General features: G+C 38.3%; 2 protein-coding genes across 8 annotated transcripts in view; both read right to left on the reverse strand.

Annotated features, from left to right (window-relative positions):
* WDR19 (WD repeat domain 19) overlaps positions 1-7,964 on the reverse strand; it is a 39,327-nt gene extending 31,363 nt beyond the window's left edge. For 2 of the 3 annotated variants that reach the window (XM_031588480.2, XM_090139552.1), the window contains exons 1-7: positions 7,743-7,964; positions 6,519-6,610; positions 6,190-6,255; positions 3,870-3,995; positions 3,110-3,225; positions 2,543-2,658; positions 1,247-1,327 (exon numbers count right to left, since the gene is read on the reverse strand). In XM_031588480.2, the coding sequence (XP_031444340.2) occupies positions 1,247-1,327; positions 2,543-2,658; positions 3,110-3,225; positions 3,870-3,995; positions 6,190-6,255; positions 6,519-6,610; positions 7,743-7,748 (603 nt within the window). In that variant the 5' untranslated portion in view covers positions 7,749-7,964. Of the gene's footprint in view, positions 1-1,246; positions 1,328-2,542; positions 2,659-3,109; positions 3,226-3,869; positions 3,996-6,189; positions 6,256-6,518; positions 6,611-7,742 lie in introns of those variants that run through there. The other variant, XM_090139550.1, reaches the window with a different exon arrangement.
* Positions 7,965-8,140: 176 nt separating this feature from the next.
* KLHL5 (kelch like family member 5) overlaps positions 8,141-18,523 on the reverse strand; it is a 49,397-nt gene continuing 39,014 nt past the window's right edge. For all 5 annotated transcript variants that reach the window (XM_031588488.2, XM_031588487.2, XM_031588489.2 and 2 more), the window contains 6 exons: positions 16,863-17,049; positions 15,650-15,874; positions 15,232-15,394; positions 11,377-11,589; positions 10,019-10,190; positions 8,141-9,683 (listed from right to left, as the gene is read on the reverse strand). In XM_031588488.2, the coding sequence (XP_031444348.1) occupies positions 9,627-9,683; positions 10,019-10,190; positions 11,377-11,589; positions 15,232-15,394; positions 15,650-15,874; positions 16,863-17,049 (1,017 nt within the window). In that variant the 3' untranslated portion in view covers positions 8,141-9,626. The remainder of the gene's footprint in view (positions 9,684-10,018; positions 10,191-11,376; positions 11,590-15,231; positions 15,395-15,649; positions 15,875-16,862; positions 17,050-18,523) is intronic.

Here is an 18,523-nt window from a genome sequence, read left to right on the forward strand (position 1 = left end):
AGAAATACAATTTCTTGAACTCTTCTAAGAAAGTACAAGAATTATTTTACATTGCGATGCATGTTAACACACTGCTTATTTTGCTCCAGCTTGAAGGTTTTTTTTTTTTCCAGTGTCATAAGTAACAGAATGGAAGTGATCGTTATCAAGCCAAACCTTCTACAAGAACAGATAATAAATGCTATATGGTTTAAACTGCTGATGGACTATTCAAGTCTAACACCAAGAACCACAGGCTTAGAGATGTTCCTCAACATTCTACAGTAAACTTGAGAGCTGTAATAAAAAAACAGTAATATAAAAGCCTAGGATATTGCACACCCCCTGAAGTAGCAGGGAAAATTAAAGTGACAAAGTTCCTGCATTTTCAAAATATTTGTTAATTAAAATTTCCCTAGGAAGAGAAAGCACTTCATGCAGAGAAGAAAAACACTCCTGCAAGTCCTTGTCAATATAATACAGGAGAAATTCTATACTGCATAGATTATATCTGACTGTGAAATTTTAATTATGCTGTCCATATTTAAGTATACAGATCTGGACTAATTGTAAGCACAGTATCACTAGTGTCACTTTGCTATCCATGAATTTTCTGTCTCATTTTGGTACTTTGTTACTGATCATTTACTAGTATGTGCTGCTACACTCATCATTACCACATTTTTCTGTACTTCACCATTGATGGATCTGATGGAATTTGATTCCCTCAAGACAGATTATGAAGTCAGTGAAAGTGTAGCCATTTAGAGAGAGCGCATCATGCTTATAGGAGAGGTTTAACAGGTGGCTTTCTCAGCTCATCAACACTGAGGTATGCACAAGACAAAAACCCAATGAGTACTGATCTATTTCCAAAACTGACTGCTGAAAACCATCTCTATAATTGAGACTTTCCCACGCTGTTTCCCATGTACCACACTGCAAATACTGTTGCACAGTTATACTGTGTATTTTAAGTACCCACACTTACCTCCATCTATTGTGTTTAAAATTACTGCAAAACTACTCTCATTTGTCTTATTGCTAGCCACCATGTTTTCATGGACACATCCTTAATGAGCAAAGGGGTAAAGATTGAAAATAAAGGAATCTGAGGGGGTAGGGGTAGTAGGGAGAATTAAAGCTTCAAAGAGAAGTACTGAGTCAAGGAAAAAGTAAAATTACTTTCTGGCCAACGCTGGTTTCTAGCAGAAACCCTGAAACATCAAATTAACACTTTTTGCAAGATTTTGTATTGACTTCTTACTGTGCTTTCCCTGGTTGATATTCTTTCATCAGTCTTCATAACTGAGAACTGCATATCACTGGGATCTGAACTCACTGAAGTCTGCAAGAAAGAAATTCAGATTGAAAAAATCAGTACACAATGCAGCAAATATCAATGATAAATAATTGCATTATTTCTGCCCTGTATATTCAAGCATTAAGGATAGGTAGGTAGAATAGCTACAGCATTTAGTAACAAAAATGAAAAAAGTTGAAAAAAACATGAAATTAGTTTGAATCATAAAGATGAGTTATGAATGATGCTGAAAAGTATCTTAAGAAGTTAGAAATTTAGTTAGGGAAAGATCCAAATGAGTAGGAAGCTCTGGACAACAGTGTTTTACAGACACCACTAACTGATACAATAGAAACAAGACTATTGCAAAATCAGAGAGAATAATCACCATAAACGATATATGCAGTATTTACAATGTATAAAATAATATTAAAAATAATCTGGTCCATGCAGTGACAGTAAAGTAGTTGCTTTTGTAGTCAATATGAGGTTAGAAAACCTCATAAGGAAACTTGCTTTGTCTTTACTGTTTTGACTACACTGCTTCTCCTACTGAAGCTAGCTAGTTTGAAGTACAGACACATCCTTAAAACTTAATTTATTATTTCTTCATCCACAAAGGTCTTTAGACATAAAGATGGAAATGTATGAAGTGAGCTATGAAAGACCTTTGAAAATCATGAGTGAAACACCATTTATTGAATTTAGAAAGAGAATTATATTCATTTGCGTATTGTGCAGCAACTATCACTTCTTGGGAGGACTGATATGTGCAAGCAAATGGAATGCTTGATAAGAGAATCTGAAACACTGAAATTAGCCTCTCAATGATGTGAGAGGGCCAGCCTGGAAGAAATCATTGAATTCCAGAGGCAAGATCCTTATTTAACTGATCTAAAGCAAAACAAACTCTAAAGACTTTATGAACAGTTGTGTGAGACCTGTCCTGTGCTGCTACTGAGCAAGTCAACCTAAGATTGCACTCCTAGGATTCTCCTGTAAAAGATATAGGTCAGGATAACAGATAAGAGAAGCAGAGCTATTGAGATCCTAATACCATAAATTATGCTGCACAACACAGAGGTTCAAATATTTAGATCTGCACTCCCACTGTTATCAGTTTTCCCAAAGCCTCCTTGTCCCTGAAAGCAGAAATATGGAAAAAGCATCAACACCCTTTACACTGTAGCTCTCTAGCTCTCTCAAGAACCAGGGGTATCCTTGTACGCCTTAAAATCAAACAGAGATTATAAATACTACCTGTCTTATAGTATCCCCTTCCTGATTGCTTATAGTAATCATTTTGTCTTCACCACCCAGAGCCAGGAGGTTTTCAGTGCTCCAACAACCACAAGTAATCCGCTTAGTGTGCTTACCTGGAAAAGAAACATACAACACAAATGAACAAAACAAAATAAAAAATCTGGTACAGAAATACACTGCATTTGGCCACTCAAATGCAGATTATCAGAATGTGAAGAAACTTAACAGATAAATTAAAATTCAGTAGTCAAATTTTAATTTTTAACCTTCCAATCCTAGATGGAAGCCTTTTGACCTCACAGAAACTTGCACAGCCCATTCTTCTGTTTTTTATTTAAATTAAATTTCTACCCTTAATTTTTCTGTCCAGAGGTGTCTTACACAGCTAACACACTGAACTGTAGAAATACTCCAGTAACTACAACAAAATAGATGATGAAAGTTTAACGTAAACACATTTTTGATTTGCATATTCACATGGAACAAAAAAAAAAAAGGAAAGTAGGCATATTAACAAAACTCCACCATTCGAAAGTGAAAGCCTAAGTTCAAAACAATGCATACCAAGAATAGGAATCTTGCGAGAAGTCTGACGATTATATATAAGTAAGTTTCCCTTAGTCGTTCCAACTGCGAGTAAAGCTCCTACTCGAGACCATAATAAGAAAGACAATGAATCCCTAAAATAAAGAAAATTATTACTTTCCATAGTAGATTTTTCTGTGTGTCCTTACAGACAAAAACATTTTCATAGAATCACAGAATGGCCTGGGTTGGAAAGGACCACAATGATCATCTAGTTTCAACCACCCTGCTATGTGCAGGGTCACCAACCACCAGATCAGGCTGCCCAGAGCCACATCCAGCCTGGCCTTGAATGCCTCCAGGGATGGGGCATCCACAACTTCCTTGGGCAACCTGTTCCAGTGTGTCACCACCCTCTGTGTGAAAAACTTCCTCGTAATATCTAACCTAAACCTCCCCAGTCTCAGTTTAAAACCCCCTTGTCCTATCACTATCAACCAGTATAAACAGTCATACTTCCTCCTGTTTAAATGCTCTCTTCAAATATTGGAAGGCCACAATGAGGTCATACTTGCATACATGTTTTGAAGTTTTATGAAACCATACACACCAAAGCAGAATTTCTAAAGGAAGCAAACAGCCACTACAACAAGTATCAGAACTACCTGAGTAGTTCTGCACAAAATAACAGAAGTAATAAAAAGCTGTATGAGGTAATGGAATAAGCTGCTGCAGCAGCTCACAGTGGTCTAAGTCTTCAAAAAGACCTCTTAAAAAAAAAACAAAAAAACTTTCTTACCTCATGCCACTGTCTAATTGGCTTGTTTTGCTTGTGTTGGCATCCCACAGAAAAATGGCACTACATCTGTCTGCGATTATTGCTAAGGTATCTCCATCCTTATCCCAGTCCATAGCAACACAGTTACTGAAGAAAAAACATGTAGTTTCGTTAATTACATTAAACTTTGTTTAAAAGTATACAGAAAGAGCTGTAATTCTGCAGTTGAAGTATCTGCCCTCCCCCTTTCCTACCAAGCAAGCCCATGATGGACTTATCTGGAAAGTGTATTTTTATAGCAGCCATGCCCAAACTCAAATCTCAGTAAAAATGACACAGGCTGAAGCACTTGAAATACTGCCACTTGAATTTTCAAGAGACAGTGAAAACCTCCTGTAAGGTCCTATCTTTCTAGAGTCTATTCACTGTTGGGATTTTTTTCTCCTACTTCAAAAAGTGTAATGACCCTGGATAAGAAAGTCTTTCAGAAGCAGAAAAATCCTTTAGCAAATTGTTCCCAGAATGATCAGAACAGTTTTATCCAAGAGTTTCTGATGAACTGGAAACAGCATTGTTTAAAACACACATATAGAGTACCATATACTACAGACTAAGTGTCAGCACCATCTGACACAACTCCTCTCTTTCTACTATGCAAGTTCACAGCTTCTGGTTCAAAAGGTATTTCCTTGAAAGTCTTAGTTCTTGCCACTCAAATTAAAACTCCTAATACAAGCAACTTTAGAAGTGTCCTACCGAAACTCACACTACTACAAATGAACCCAGTAAGCCTCCAACTAAAGTTCTCCTTTTTTAAAACCTTCCTGGGTTTAGCCTAGGAAAAAAAAAAAGTTGTCTATTCCCAAAAAAAATGTATGAACACTTATGAGCCAATCAGAACATCAAGAACAGGAATAAAAAGGACAAAAAAAAAACAAACAGGAAAAAAAACTGATAAGTATTAAAAAATGTTCTACCAATGGAATGGTAAGAGAACCCTTGTGACTTCAACTATTAGAGCAGGAAGTATTTGATATTCTGAAGTACATTCTTAGTACCTACTGCTACATCAGGTGGAAATGGTGCTCAACACAAGTAGACTTACAGAACACAGTGATGTGAAGGCATGAAGTCACAGTGTATACACCTGGCCACCTTTACTCTGGTGGACTGGCTGCCTTTTAGCAGTGAGACTGCATAGAACCATAGAATCACAAGGTTGGAAATGACCTATAAGATCATCTAGTCCAACCATCTTCACACTACTACTGCTACCACAAGCTACTAAAACAGATCTCACAGCTCCTCAACCAGACGCCTCTTGAACACTGCCAGAGATGGCGACTCCACCACCTCCCTTGGCAGGCCATTCCAGTGCCTGACCACTCTCTGAGAGAAAAAGTTTTTCCTTAAGTCTAACCTAAACCTCCTCTGGTACAACTTGCGGCCATTTTCCCGGGTCCTGTTTGTTGTCTGGGAGAAGAGGCCAAACCCCTCTTCACCTCCCTTCAGGAAGTTGTAGAATGCGATTTGGCCTCCCCTGAGCTTCCTCTTCTCCAGACTAAACAATCCCAGTTCGCTCAGCCGCTCCTCACAGGACTTGTGCTCCAGACCCCTCACCAGTTTCACTGCCCTTCTCTGGACACGCTCCAGGGCCTCAATGTCTTTCCTGTAGTGAGGAGTCCAAGTCAGTGTATGCCAGATGAGATTCTAGACTTTTGTCTGCCAAATTCATTTTATAATCTCTCCTAAATAATCCACTAGACATTTTATGAAGTCTGAGAGAAAACCAGTTTCTATACTCTAAACATCATTCTCCAGAGTGAATGAAAGCATATTAAGCAGGAAAAATAGGGAGATTCACTTCAGAAGCACACTCCCACTCTGAAGCAAAAATGCCAACATATACGTTATGCCAGCGATACAAGCAAAAGGACACCAAAACACAGGACATCATTCCTCAGTGAGACTATTATACAAATCGCTAGAAAATAGGCACTGGCAAGACTGTAGTCATAAAGAATATAACATGGATATCCTGTATGTGACTGCTTTATATTTTCTTACTATCATAGTAGGCATCTTCTAATATTTTTAATGAATCATATTGAGTTTATTATTAGTAATAATAAATATCACTTCAGGATATACGAGGATATATTTTTCCAGCTATCCTTGATAGCTTAGCATAAGCTCAAATTTTACTGCATCATATTCCATACATGCTCATCAATTTTTTTTTCCAGGTACAACCACCATCTGTTCCTATGAAGTTATCAGACTGCATAAACACTTTGAAAATAAAAAAGAAAAACCAATTGAAACTTATCTTAGTACCTACCCTGGTAAAGTTATTTCATTTCTCTTCTGACCGTGACGATCAAAAATTTTCACAGTGTGATCACCTCTAAAAAAGATTAACACATAAAATTATTCCCTTTCTTCATCTATTATCACCTATTCTTTATCAAGTTACAAATAAAAACTTTTCCTACATTGAGATTTTCTAATTGCAGTAACATAGCTCAGAAGTATCATGTATATGATCCTTACAACTGTAAGGAAATACCAGATATTTTGCTTTGGTTAAGATTTATTTAACAACTTGGGTTTTTTGCTCTACTCTTAATGATTACTTTGGACAAATGCAGTAAATATCTGCAATCTTACCCTGTTACAGCAAGGAAATGTCCCAAAGTTTTCTGCCAAGCAAACTGCACTGAAGAACCAGACCAAGCTTTTTCTGATAGACTGAATACTTGCTAGAGACACACACACACAAAAAAAAAAAAAAAAAGAAAAAAAAGAAAAAAAAGGGTAAATGACACGTTACCATCATAAGCTTAAAACAACATTGGAATTTCCCCATGAAAAAAAACACCACCAGCTTCCAGATGATTCTAATGTATCAAAGTATCAAAATTCAAGAGAATAATCTTTTGGCTTAAGCTGGAGGAATTGAAGTTGCTGACACTGGGTGTTTGCACTGAGAACTGCTGTGACTTTTAGAAGGAGTGGGACCACTCTTTCCCTTGCATGACTGCATCAGACTCTTTTCTTCATATCCAAAGACTACAATACTTAATCCTCTGAATTTTATGGAAAAGGATAGGACCAAATTCAGTCATAGGGGACAGCAAAACAGAGCCCAGTATCCACTTTTTACAGTTGTGTAGTCGTTTTGCTCTCCCTAAATTGTTGGGTCAAACCGGGGCTGCAAAACAACTCAGCTGTACAAGTTTTTGATTTCTCAGCACAGAACTTACCACCTTCCAGGATATTTTACTCCATCTGCATAGATTGTTCTGTAAGCTGGCTGTAAGACAACGCCAACAACTTCACCCTTTTCTCCCCTACCACATCGTCAGATGAACACCGTGCCTGGGGTTCCCCAAACACCCAAGTATATTTGTTTGGTTTGTGTTTTTTTCCCCAGGGGTCCCTAACTCGTAAAAACTCGAGCGCTGCGTGCCACGGGCACAAATGACTCCTGACAACCGCGTTCCGCTTTGAAGCCATTTTAATGAAAAGTTCAGTAAAGCAGTGGCGAGCTCCAGCTCCCCACAGGTCACCCAACCCCTAACCACGCGCAAGAAGCGTTCCCCGCAGGCAGATCGCGGCGATCCCCGCCGCGGGCGGACTGGAGCACAGCGGGGCCGCCTGGGGCCGTTACCAAGGCGGCGGCCAACGGTAACGGCTCCGCGGCCCGGGACTCCCGCGGCTGAGAGCGCCCCGCGCGCCCCTCACAGGCCTCAAGCACCGCACCGAGGCGGCCGAGGCGGCGCGGAGTACGAACTTCGCCGCCCGGTCGCCCGGGTCGACCCCGCCACCGCCCCCGAGGCCGAGATCCCATCGGCGAACGCCTCCCCGCGTACGGCGGCCGGGCGGACTCACCTTCATCGCGCCCACCGCTCGCCGCGCAGCGCCCCGCGCGCATGCGCAACCCTCGACCCCAGCTGAGGGGGAAACCCGAACCCTCCCGCCCCCGGCGTCCGTGTCACCGCGGAAACGAGAAGGCGGGAGGAGACCGCAGCCAATCAGAGGCGGAAGGCGGGGCCACCCTCCCGAGCCAATGGGAAAGCGGAGATTCCTCCGGCAGCGCCGCGCGGCCGTTAGCGTACGTCGCAGCGAGGAGCGGGAAGCCGCGAACGGGCAGAGAGAAAAGGGTGGTTTCGTAAACCGCGTACAACGAAGGCGTGCTGTAAAAATAACCTTTCTTAATTAAAGGTACAGATTCGGGGACGCGAAATCGATATATCTTAGAAAAAAAAAAGGCACCAACCCGTTGAAAGTGCATTTAAGTTGAGCTGTATTCGATTTCAAACAAAGCAGGTTTCAACACCACGTTTCACTGCTTAGTAATTTCCTTTCAACCAATAAATAGTTCGTCGAGAGCACGAACACATGAAATTTAAAATTACAAACGTACAAAGACTTTGGGTGTCGGACACTTCAAACTCCTGGGAAACATTCTGTGAGCTGACAGCTGGACGCTCCCTCGGGAAGCAGCACGCCGCGCTGCCCGCCGCTTTGACAACAGAAGGAACAAGGCACAGAAAAGCAAATACAAAAAGACTTCCAGAGAACATTCAGACTGTTCAAACGAGCGTGTGGCGGAGCGTAGGAGTCAAAAAAGGCAAATTATAAAGCATTTGGAAAAAAAAATAGATCCTGTGAGGCATACGCGACTCTCCTACAAGATGCTGAACATGCTCAAGTGGCGGTTTGGCTCTTTGCATTCTGAAGTAACCTCGCTGGAGATAAAGACAGACAATTGCTTCATTTCACCTTATAAAATTATACCTTTCACATTAGTGCAAAGCCTCACATAAAAACATATTGAGAATCAAAGTAGACTCTTAGTCTAGATGCAATGGAATGCTTTGAAAAATTCAAAGTGCTCTTATTAAATTGGTTAACTTCTAATCACACTTCAGAATTCTTTCCACTAGTTACTCATGCTTATAGAGTTTACCTTAAAAATAGCAATGTAAATATAAAAACCAAATTAGAGAAAGGTACAATGTTCCCCATCTTATGGAAAACCTTCGAATATCCAAGTAGTACACTGGATTTCAGAAACCTCCTGCAGACATAATTAAATAGCAGATTTCTGTTAGCATTATACAACAATATTTAAAATAAGGCTTTGGTTAAATAAAAATATTTCTAAACTAGGAATGATGGTAAAAGTGCAAATATTCACCAGATACACAACTTCATTTTTAAGGCAAGCATTACACCTGCCATTTACAATGGTTTGCATTGGTTTGTCAGCCTGCACTGTAATAGCTCAGATACCCACAGAAAAACATGTTTATTATAGGCAAATTAAATATACGGGGTTAAATTCTGTAACTTGCTTCACCCAGAGGTATCCTCAAATTGTATCGGTGGAATTGTATTTATTAATGGTATGATTTCTCTGCATGTTTGAGGAGTCAAGGCCATAAATCAATCACATTTGATTATCCCAGTGAGTTCACAATGAGTTCACTCATTTCTTAGAATTTCCTCAATGGAGGTCCCTTGCTGGCAACATCTTGGTTGCAGCTGATTTGCTTGTAATTCTTCTTGTAATTACTGTGCAGGTAATAAAGATAATTCTTTAAAAAGTGCTCAATATTGGTCCAAAAGAATAATATGTATGTATGTACGTCGGAGATCAAACACTTTGTTGTTGTAGATATGCACCTCATATTCTTAATTGGCTTGAGGAAAAAAGATATCAGCTGAGTCTGTCGTAGTGGAGAAAGTCACCTTCTCAAAGAAAACAACCTATAGTTTCACAGTCACAACACATGCTCCAGCTCTTCCTAAGCACAACGGTGCAACCTGTAAGCAAAATACACGTTCATGAGAGTAACGTAGTCAGGTTTAAATCTTTTTTCTTAAGATTGACCATGTTTGATGTTTGTAATAATGGCTGCACAGCTGCAGCAGAGAGGTGGTACCATCCACACAGCTATCTTGACTTAAAATAAACATACAATACTGGCCCAAAATTCAGACTTTAGCAACTGTCTATTCAAGGTAAATCAGCTTGAAATGGGGGGGAGGGACAGAGAGAGGAGGACAAACAAGAGTTTTTCATAGAAAAGGAGTATTCTCTTTGTAAAAAGAGCCACACTTGAAATAACTGTGTAGCGTCTTCTAATCAGAAACTATACCTGTGTCCATTCATTTGTCTGGGGATCGTAAGACTCCACTGTGTTAAGGTACGTTTGACCATCATATCCCCCAACAGCATACAACTTGTCACCAAGAAGGCATACTCCCACTGCATCTCTGCTAATGCTCATAGAAGCCACAGCAGTCCACATATCTGTTTTCGGATCATACCTAAAAGATAATTTGTGTCATGCTCTAAAACTGTTGTCAAAATTTCAAGAATAAAGAAAAAGTACTGGAACTGACACTCTCTATGTAGTAGGGAACAGGTATTGCAACACAGACTTAGGTGTTAATTTCATTCAAAAGACTGTTTTCCCTGATACTCTCTTCTAAAATGTTTCTTTAGTCATCTGATAAACAGTACTAGTTACACATCCACTCTGTGCTGCTTTCCATGCAGCAATATAAACATAGCTGTTCTTATTTCTTATTGCACTGAAAAACATACCACTCTGGAACCAGTTCTGCTGCTATACTATTCTGAAGTAGAGAGAATATGTGATAATTATTAACTATCACAGCACGGGCTGTTCAAGCTGAATGTGGTTCTAAAGAAAGTTACTTGTCAAGAGAGAGAGCACCATTTTCTGAAGAACCCTGTTGGAGAAAGTTCTAGAGGAAATACAAAACTCTTAAGAAATACTGTAAACTGTCTTAATCATAACTGTGTATAAGCATAATCAAAGACAGTTTAATGAAAAATGTCATTCTAGAATAACATCAGCATTCTTTACAAGTCAAACTAATAATTAGGTAAGAGGGTCCATGCTATCATGTTAAGAAACTTACTTTAACTTGACAAAGACAAAAATAAGTACAGATGCTTACAATACAACTGATGGAACCACATGGCTTTGAAGAGTTCTAAGGAACTACACAAAGAACATATTTATTTGGCCAAGAGACCATCCTAAGATCACACTACCTAGAAGCAAGTGGTCTTAATTTGTTTGCATAAAGAACACGGATGTAATGAACTCTTAACAATTTCATCTTTTGTTCTCTATTCCAAGTACTGCAGAAATGTATGTTTTATGCAAACATGATCATAGTATGGAAATGCTGACAAAGCTCGTGCTGCACAAAGAAGTACAATGTACTGAGAGAGGGCAATTGTTAAGCTGCAGATAGAATTTAAGTTACTTCATAATTCATTTATAAAGTAACATACTTCTCTGGAAAAACTGACTTTTATTGCAGCATATAGTGGTAAATAACTATTCAGAAACTTACTGTGATTTTATGTGATTAAAGTAATTTTTTAAGAAGCTGTTTCCATGAAATAATGGTAAATCACTCTACAGACTAGCATTTTTAGAACCACTGGGAGGATATGCTTTCACTGGGTTATTACCTTTCTACGCAGTCTGACAACCTGGATGTTAAGTTTGATGCTGGGGCATCGTGACCACCGATGGCATATAAGAACCCATTCCATGTAGTTACACCCACACCACCTCTTCTTTTTGACATTTGAGCACAGAGGGTCCATTTGTTTGTATGAGGATCAAAACATTCTACGGACTTAAGACAAGAACTTCCATCTCGACCACCAACTGCATAAAGTCTATAAAGTTTGGAAAAAAAAAAAGTCAGTAAGTATTGCCTGAACAAGATGCAAATTAACTCAAGTTTCCAGTGATGTATGAAGAACTTCCAAATATCTTAAGAAGCTAAGTTTAAAAGACTTTAGACTTTCAATAGAATATTCTATTTCTAAAACTCAGATCATACAGTTTTGCTCCAATTTTTTCCTACTGTGATGATTAACACACAATAATAATGACAGAAAATTGATTATACCTATAGCACACTTACATTCCAATTTGTGCCCATAGCTAAGATTTTCAAAATGTGTGATTTGACAAAGGTGCATCTCTAGCAGCGTCAAAGGGACAAATTCAGTAATCGACTCATGCAAGAACTCTGCCCTGCCCCTTCTTAGGCATCAAGTATTTTTGACCCTGAAATTTAGTTTATGAATAGCAGTGCTATGTTAAGTCCCTTACATCCACTAGGTGGCCTAGCTTCCTCAGTTCTAACGTTTGTTATTACCAGGATTTTAATTCTTTGGAAAATAAGGATGGAAAGAAAAGACTGGTTTAGGTGCACTGCACCACTACCACTGATGAATCTTTAACAAAAAAAATTAGGTAAGAGTTTAGGCAACATTTATAAGCAATGTAGGCTTAGAAGCAGAAATGCCCAGCATTGTTATTTTGAAAAGAATGCAGAAGGCATTCTAAAGAAGAAACACATTAGAGGTGAATTTCAGTTTGATATCACCTGAATTATCACTTATGACATCCTGTCATAGTTTAAGGCAAATTAGAGTACAGTTAAATATTTATCATACAAACATAAAGTACTGTGTGTGTTTAGTGGTGAACTTGGTAGTTTTAGATAATGGTTGGACATGATCTCGAAGGTCTTTTCCAAGCAAACAATTCTGTTATTCTATATGATGTTAGCATTAACAATTGCCAGCAGTTACTGTGAAGCTGTATTCAAGATGTTCTCAGACTGGGAAACATCATTGTATCTTTTTTTTTAGAATATATATATTAACCAACAAACTTAACTACAAAAAAATTAATACTCTTAAAATAATGCATTTCCATGGAAGTGCCCATGTTTAATAATACAAATTGTTTAAGGTATGGAACGTACAGAAGTACATTAAAAAGTCATATTGCAGTTCCAAAAAAATTATGACTAAGAATCATCCTTTTATGCAACATAGCATTTAAACGAAGCCCATTGCTCTCCCTTCCACTAGAAACATGACAGAATTTTGACCACTTCTGGAGTGATTTCACACTTAGGATATATTCTATTCACAAAGGTTTTGAGCAAATCATCTGGAATCTATCAGTTCACAGACATATTACTAGAATGTGCAGAAATTACTGTTTGCAGCTTAAAGGTAATAAATTTGCATGCCCTTTCACGCCCTTAACTACAAGCATCTAAGGTTGCTGTCTATGTTAAAGGTCTAAACTATGTTCTAAATGTGAGACTACTTTTGGAGCTTTTTACCACACCTGGGACTCTGCTGGATACACAGGAAATTTCAGACCTAACTTAGGCATTGAATCTGCAGTTCCAAAAGCAGCCTAAGACACCCTGCTTGCTGGTAGTTCAAGTTCTTCCCTCCTTCCTGCATCCAAGTGAGCATTTTTACTCATTCCTGAACTTGTTCCATATCTCACAGGACCGTCTGCAAGTGCATTTTAGCTGTACTAATTAAGCTTTTCAAGAAAAAGAAAAAAAAAAAAGAAATAATGAAAAGCTTTTTGCTTGCTTACAGTTCTCAGGCAAGCTCAAGGGAGATGTGTCAGACAGGACATAACCAGGAAGAAAAAGTTCATGGTCAAGAGAGTGAAATATTCTGACATAACTTTAACAGTAAATTAGGTTAACTTGGAATTCACTAGCCATAATGACAAATATGCGACTTGGATAAGCTGACTACAGGGCTGGTGAAAAACAGGATAGACTGCTGAGTGCAAAGGGCTGTGATCAGCAGCATGAAGTAACTGGCTGGCAGCTGCTTACTAGTGCCATTCCTCCCAGGCTGATAAAGTGCCTTGATACTGCTTAATGTCTTCATTAATTATCTAAAGAAATGTAATGGAAAATCAGCCTTAGGAAGTTTGCTAATAACATCAAATTAAGGGGAGTAGCTGATTTGCTGAAGGGCCTGGCTGTTATTCCGAGAGACTCATACAGGCAGCAAAAGTGGCTGCAGTCTTAAGAAGTTTAGCAAAGGTGAAGTCCTGTACATGGAATGGCATATTCCCATGCAATAATATAGGGTGGGGGATGACTGAAGAAAATGCAGCTTGGCAAAAATAGACTTGGACTTAAAGTAACCACAGCTAAGGTCTCCTCCTTATTCAGTATAAGACTGCACTGAATACTGTGTCCATCCTCGGGCTTTTGGTGCAAGCTGATATCACTAAGATGATGACAGAGCTAGAACATAACGTATGAGAATCGGGCAGTCTTAAGAAGAGATAGCTAAGGAGATACTTTACTGCCGTCTCCAACCCCTAATAAAAGGTTATACAGAAAACGGTCGTCATTCTCAGAAGTATACAGTGAAAGGAAAACAAGAGGCAAGTTGAAATATGGGGAATTCCAATTAGATTGTAGAGGAAAGACATTTGGTATAGTGATGGAAAATAATGGAACAGGTTGCCCAGAAAGGCTTTCGAATCTCCATCCTTAGCAGCCATTTAAAACTCAGAGATTACCTGAACTATCTCAGTTAACACTGAAACTAGATCCTACAACTTTAAGGTTGGTCCTGCTTTGAGTCGTTGCTGGATCAGATGACTCCAGAACATCCCTTCCAACCCTAACTCATCTAGTATTGTGTGACTCCAAATTTATTTTGGTAATTACTTTGTTCAAGTAGCACTTGTACTTTGGACTCTATCAAATAATTAAGCTTAGTCCAAAGGAAAAAAATATCACTGAAAGTCTAGGGAACATGGCCTGCTAATAAGGACTGAAGGAGCTAGTGTTACTCTCTCTTGAGGAGAGAATCCTTAAGGGATATGCATCTTTTAATAAAACATACTGTGCAAATAGGAAGGGAAATAGTAATTTTCCACAGTCACTTCGGATAGTACAAACAAAAAAAAATAACAAACCAGCAAAAGGTACTTGTGAATTAACAAATGGAGAACTCAAAGCTGTATTAACAGTTAAGCAGGTTGCTCAGGGAAGTTACTGGAGCTTTCTCACTGGAGAAGGATAATAAAATCTCTTTTGCTGTGAGAGTTTTAAATATAATTGATTCAGCTTTGTGGTAACTGACAGGATCAGGAAAACTTGAGGCATCTTGCAACCACATCCTGTGACAGCACAAAATGACCTAGTTGTCTGAGTATGATTTGCACAAGGGTTTAAGTACATATTCACTGAAAAACAGCTTCAGAAATTTCTGGTACCACTCCAGATGAGATTTAATTCTGCCAGTTTACTGTTCTCACTGAGTTAATAAGATACAATGTGAGTATTCTTCCCTAACTTCACATGATTTTGGAAGCTGATTCTTCAAGCTATCACAATAGGAGGAAATCACTGGAGTCTCACTGGTTCTTAATGCTATCAACATCTTATATATGTCAAGAGAAACAAGTCATTTAGGAAAACCTGTAATTACATATTAGATAAATTGGAAGTTGCCTTCACATACTTTCCATTTAATATTGCTACACCAACAGTGCTCCTTGGAGTTGACATACTAGCTACGAAGTTCCATTGACGAGCTTGCGGATCCCATCTTTCTACTGTATTCAGGTAGCTCCAGCCATCATGTCCTCCTACAGCATACATGGGGCCTTCCAATACAGCTACTCCTAAAAAAAAAAAGAAAAAAGATTACATTTTCCTATTCAGTGTGCATGAAAAAATATTTTAAAACAAAATCCAGCTTTCCTTTAAACAGCCATTGCTGGATATAATCCGAAGGAGAAAAGTAGTTCAATAAAAAAGTTGGCAGTAAAAGAAAGACATCTTCCCACACTATTTCCAAAATGTAATTCCTGAATAATTTTTCATCAGCTAACCTTTTAAAATGTGTAAGCATTCAGCTTTTACAGAAAGCTACATACCAAGACCATGACGGTGTGTGGACATAGGTGGCATTACACTCCAAGTTTTTGTTCTAGGGTTGTAGCACTCCACGGTATTCAAGGTTTTCAGTCCATCTCTGCCACCAACAACGTACAATTTATCATCTAAGACTGCAACTCCAAACTGTAATCTTCGTCCATTCATGTTTGCAACAGGAGTCCACATGTTGGTACGAAGTTCATACTTCTCAATGCTTGTAGCTCCTGAATGACAACACCCACAAGTTAGTAAAACAAGTTTAATCTGAGCTATTAAAGTAGCCATTATTTCAGCAATATGTTGATCCTACATGACAGCATAAAACACTACAGCATGTTCTTAACTGGGTATACAAATAGTTCCTTTTGAATTTCTCAAGAACCAGCCACAGCATAGTAGATAAGGATTTTTACAGTGCTTTTCAAAAGAAAAAGCAGAATTTTTAGCATCTTTAAATTCTTCAGTAAATTGAATTTTAGGAATATTAATCAGCTTTGTTAAATGCAATTATATACTGAAATCGATTGTTTCATAATATTAGAAAAAAATCTGGAGTTCTGTGATATGAACCTTTCAAGTGCAATACAGACTATAAGATGAAAAATAACTAAAAATTGGAAGCATTAACTTCAAAATACAGAATAAATGAAAATGCATTATTTACCATAACTTTTCTAACTTGCCAGATTCCTTCTAACACTACCATTAGACAGTATTGAAGCTTATATAAGAAAAAAAACCAACCAAGCAGATGACAGGCCTCTTCAACAATTAGTCAAAAAGCAATTTTACTTTTGCTTTTATACCTGTGCATGTCACCTTTGTACATTTTTTGTCATTGTCTTCTTTTTCCAGATTACTTCCCACTCAAGTAAATGCGAGTTAGCTTTCACTCAATTCAACATTTCACTACTTAGAAATCAGATATTCCCCTGACAATTTCAAATCAATTATGAGCGTAGCTTCCAGGATGTTTGTGATATCTTCAATGCTCCCTGGCTTTTTAAATCTAATATACACTGTCCTTTTATGATGTTTTCTATACTGCAAAATGTCTGACTTAACGGAATATGTTATATAATTAACATATGGTATATAATTAACATATATTATAACATATTATAAAAACATACATCCTGCATTTATTGGAAAAAGAAAAACCAACAACAAAAAAAACAACCCTCAGCAACTAATCATTATATAAGCCAAGACCTTTTGTTGCATCCATTCCTCCAACTGCAAACAACACTCCCACTGTAGATTTTCTAGGTTTGGTGCGAGGACTTTGCAACATAGGTCGTCTCTCTGGCAACAGATGGTACTTCATTGCTTCCATAATGAGTTTTTGACACTCAATGTCATCCCTAAACAGTGCATTATTTTCCATATCTGCCAGAAACTGCAAAAAAAGATTGGAAATTAAACAAACTGAATTGCTATAAGCCGCACAAAGTATAAAAACAAAATTAGAAGAAAAATAGTTTATTTAAAACTTCCATTGCTTGATTTAGAATAGACTTATATTCAAAAAGTTCATATAAACAAGATTAGGATACAGATAAAACAGCAATTAAAAAAATCAGATTTTAAGCAGAACCCTTGAGTATGAAAAACAGGAAGGCCATCTGATCTTAATGGATGACTTAAGCCTAATGGTCCAAAGAAGAAAACAAAATCTTCTCATGTTTCAGTGCCACCCCAAGTAAGTTCAAGGAAACAGACTGGACTTCAGGTATGTGAGTCAGTTCAACCTCACTCTTTGATCCCCAGATGCACCCAGTCCAGGCCTGTGAAAGCTGCTTCAGGCACTGGCTAAATGCTTTAATATGTATTCTATCCTTGACTCTGTCACAGTATCCACAGTAGGATATCAATTATTACAAACATTTTAAAAATATTTTATTGTCAAGGAAGCTAGCAAATTTGAGATTACATTTCTATCTGACCTAATAAAAATTAAGTTTAAGGATTCTGGAGCCTTTTGTACTCCATGTTTGTTAGATTGCTAAAAATACCATAGTAGATTAAGTGTCCCAACTGCAATTTTTACAAGTCTAGACAACTGGCATTCTTCTGAGCTATAAGACATGACCTGAGTAACAGAAGAAAAGAAACAAGAGAAACACCCTACTGTGACACTGGCAGTTAGAATAAGAAAGAGAACTGCTTCTTGCTCCCCAGCACAAAATCCAAATAAACATTAGAAATACCAAGTCCAAAAGCCATGATGAGATCTTACTGCTGAGCTGCTGACAGCCAATAACAGAACACAACCAACTTACCTTTTTCACTGGTTTCTCATCCCCTCTCCCAAACTACAGAGAAGTTTTCTCATAGTACAGTCTTAATCTCTGAAAATAACTTAATCTCAGATAAAACTAAATGCAATCTACAAGGGATGCTCTGAACGTAATGCCTCTTATTTTGTTGACCCATAACATCAGAGGTGGATGGTGGTGGTACAGCAGTAGAGGTTGAAGCTTCCCACCAATATTCCATTACATTTTGTTGCTGTGTGACAGATGGGAGTGGAGGGGCACTCTGACAGAGTGGTATTCCAACATGAAAGTGTGTATTGAGCAAAGGTGTGTCACTGAATGCTCTATGTGGACTAAGTTGCACCTAGTGACATTCATCAGTGCTTGCTGAATATTTATGGAGATATTTATGGAGACCTATCGGTGGGTGTGAGCACAATGAGGCAGTGGGTAATGCATTTCAGCAGTGGCAACAATGACATGAAAGACAAACCATGTTCCAGATAACCATGTAAATTTTTAGAAGTGTGGCATGCAGGCTCTTGTTCATCTCTGGCAAAAATACATGGCTAAGAGTTGTGGCTACTTTGAAAACCAGTGTTGTGTAGCTGAGAA

The sequence above is a fragment of the Phasianus colchicus genome, chromosome 4 (genome assembly GCF_987193195.1).
Source record: "Phasianus colchicus chromosome 4, bPhaCol1.hap1.1, whole genome shotgun sequence".
NCBI classification, from domain to species: domain Eukaryota; kingdom Metazoa; phylum Chordata; class Aves; order Galliformes; family Phasianidae; genus Phasianus; species Phasianus colchicus.